This window comes from Citrus clementina, unplaced genomic scaffold, assembly GCF_000493195.1.
Source record: "Citrus clementina cultivar Clemenules unplaced genomic scaffold, Citrus_clementina_v1.0 scaffold_7, whole genome shotgun sequence".
NCBI lineage: Eukaryota > Viridiplantae > Streptophyta > Magnoliopsida > Sapindales > Rutaceae > Citrus > Citrus x clementina.
The window spans coordinates 9,666,048-9,667,141 of record NW_006262075.1 but is presented as its reverse complement, the minus strand read 5'-3'; the positions used below and the strand labels follow the sequence as shown (position 1 = coordinate 9,667,141).

The following is a 1,094-nucleotide window of genomic DNA, read 5'->3' as shown; positions in this document are numbered from 1 at the left end:
CCATTTAACTCAAAACATTTTGTTTGTGTTGGCCTAATTTTCCACAGTGTTCACACGATGGTTTGCCCCCATTTGCATTCAAGTTTCCTCCTCTGCTATCTACTGCAGAATTGTTATTCCAATTCCTATTTCCAAATGAATTTCGGCTTTGTGTTGTCAATGCTGCAGCTTTTGGAGATCCCCCTATAGCGTGAATATCTTGTTGTTTTTCTTCTTGCCTCACAAGGGAATAAATTTTATTTGCATTAGGAAAAGGATCCATCAACAAAATCTGACTCCTCGTTGCTGCATATCTATCATGTAATCCTTGAAGAAACTCCATAGCTCGATCTAGTTGCTGCAATTGACTGACAGTTTTTGCATTCGCACAAGTACATGGTCCTACTTGTTGTAGAGAATTCAACTCATCCCAAAGCGCCTTCATGCGAGTATAATAAAGTGAAACAGATGCATCTCCTTGTCGTAAATTAGAGATGGCCTGTTTGAGTTCATAGATTTTTGGCGCATTGGTCTGCTAAAAACGTTCTTGCAAATCCTGCCATACTTCTCTAGCAGACTGTGCATACAACACACTTCCCGCAAGTTCATTTGATATGGAGTTCAACACCCATGATCCAACAAGATCATTACAACGCTGCCATCTACCACCATCATCTTCATCTTCATCTGGTTTTGATATAGTTCCATCAACAAAACCGAGCTTGTTTTTCGCTCGTAAAGCCATCGTCATTGCCCTTACCCATGTACCATAGTTATCACCAGTGAGTAAAAGAGAGACCAATACAGCAGTTGGACTACTTGATGGGTGGACAAGGAAGACGTCATCCTCCTATTTATTAAGGATGGCAGCTTGTTTTGATGATTGACCATCTGCCATCAGTATTTAAACAAAAGCAAAAGAACGAAGATAATAATTTGATAAGTGAGTAAAGCTCTGATACCATGTAAAATAAAGAATGGAGTTTATGAATAAAACTCTTGTATATCTTGCATTAACGTTGCTACATATATATATAGATGTACAACCCTAAAGAATAGAATCCTAACTAGAAAAGCATTACAGACTCATAATATATATACAAATCTAATTGCTT

General features: G+C 37.9%; 1 protein-coding gene across 1 annotated transcript; it reads right to left on the bottom strand.

The window, feature by feature from the left end:
- Positions 1 to 4: 4 nt before the first annotated feature.
- Positions 5 to 730, bottom strand: LOC112096889. The gene is made up of 2 exons (XM_024181093.1): positions 545 to 730; positions 5 to 478 (listed from the first exon to the last, which is right to left on the bottom strand). Exons 1-2 carry the CDS (start codon positions 728 to 730, stop codon positions 5 to 7), a joined length of 660 nt encoding a protein of 219 aa, XP_024036861.1.
- Between the last annotated feature and the right edge of the window lie 364 nt (positions 731 to 1,094).

What these genes read in the sequence shown, in the direction of transcription:
- LOC112096889 (XM_024181093.1), bottom strand. Translation starts at nt 730, where the DNA reads ATGACGATGGCTTTACGAGCGAAAAACAAGCTCGGTTTTGTTGATGGA. An exon ending in ATGCACAGTCTGCTAGAGAA is followed by an intron (nt 479 to 544) that starts GTATGGCAGGAT and finishes GAACTCAAACAG; the next exon opens with GCCATCTCTAATTTACGACA.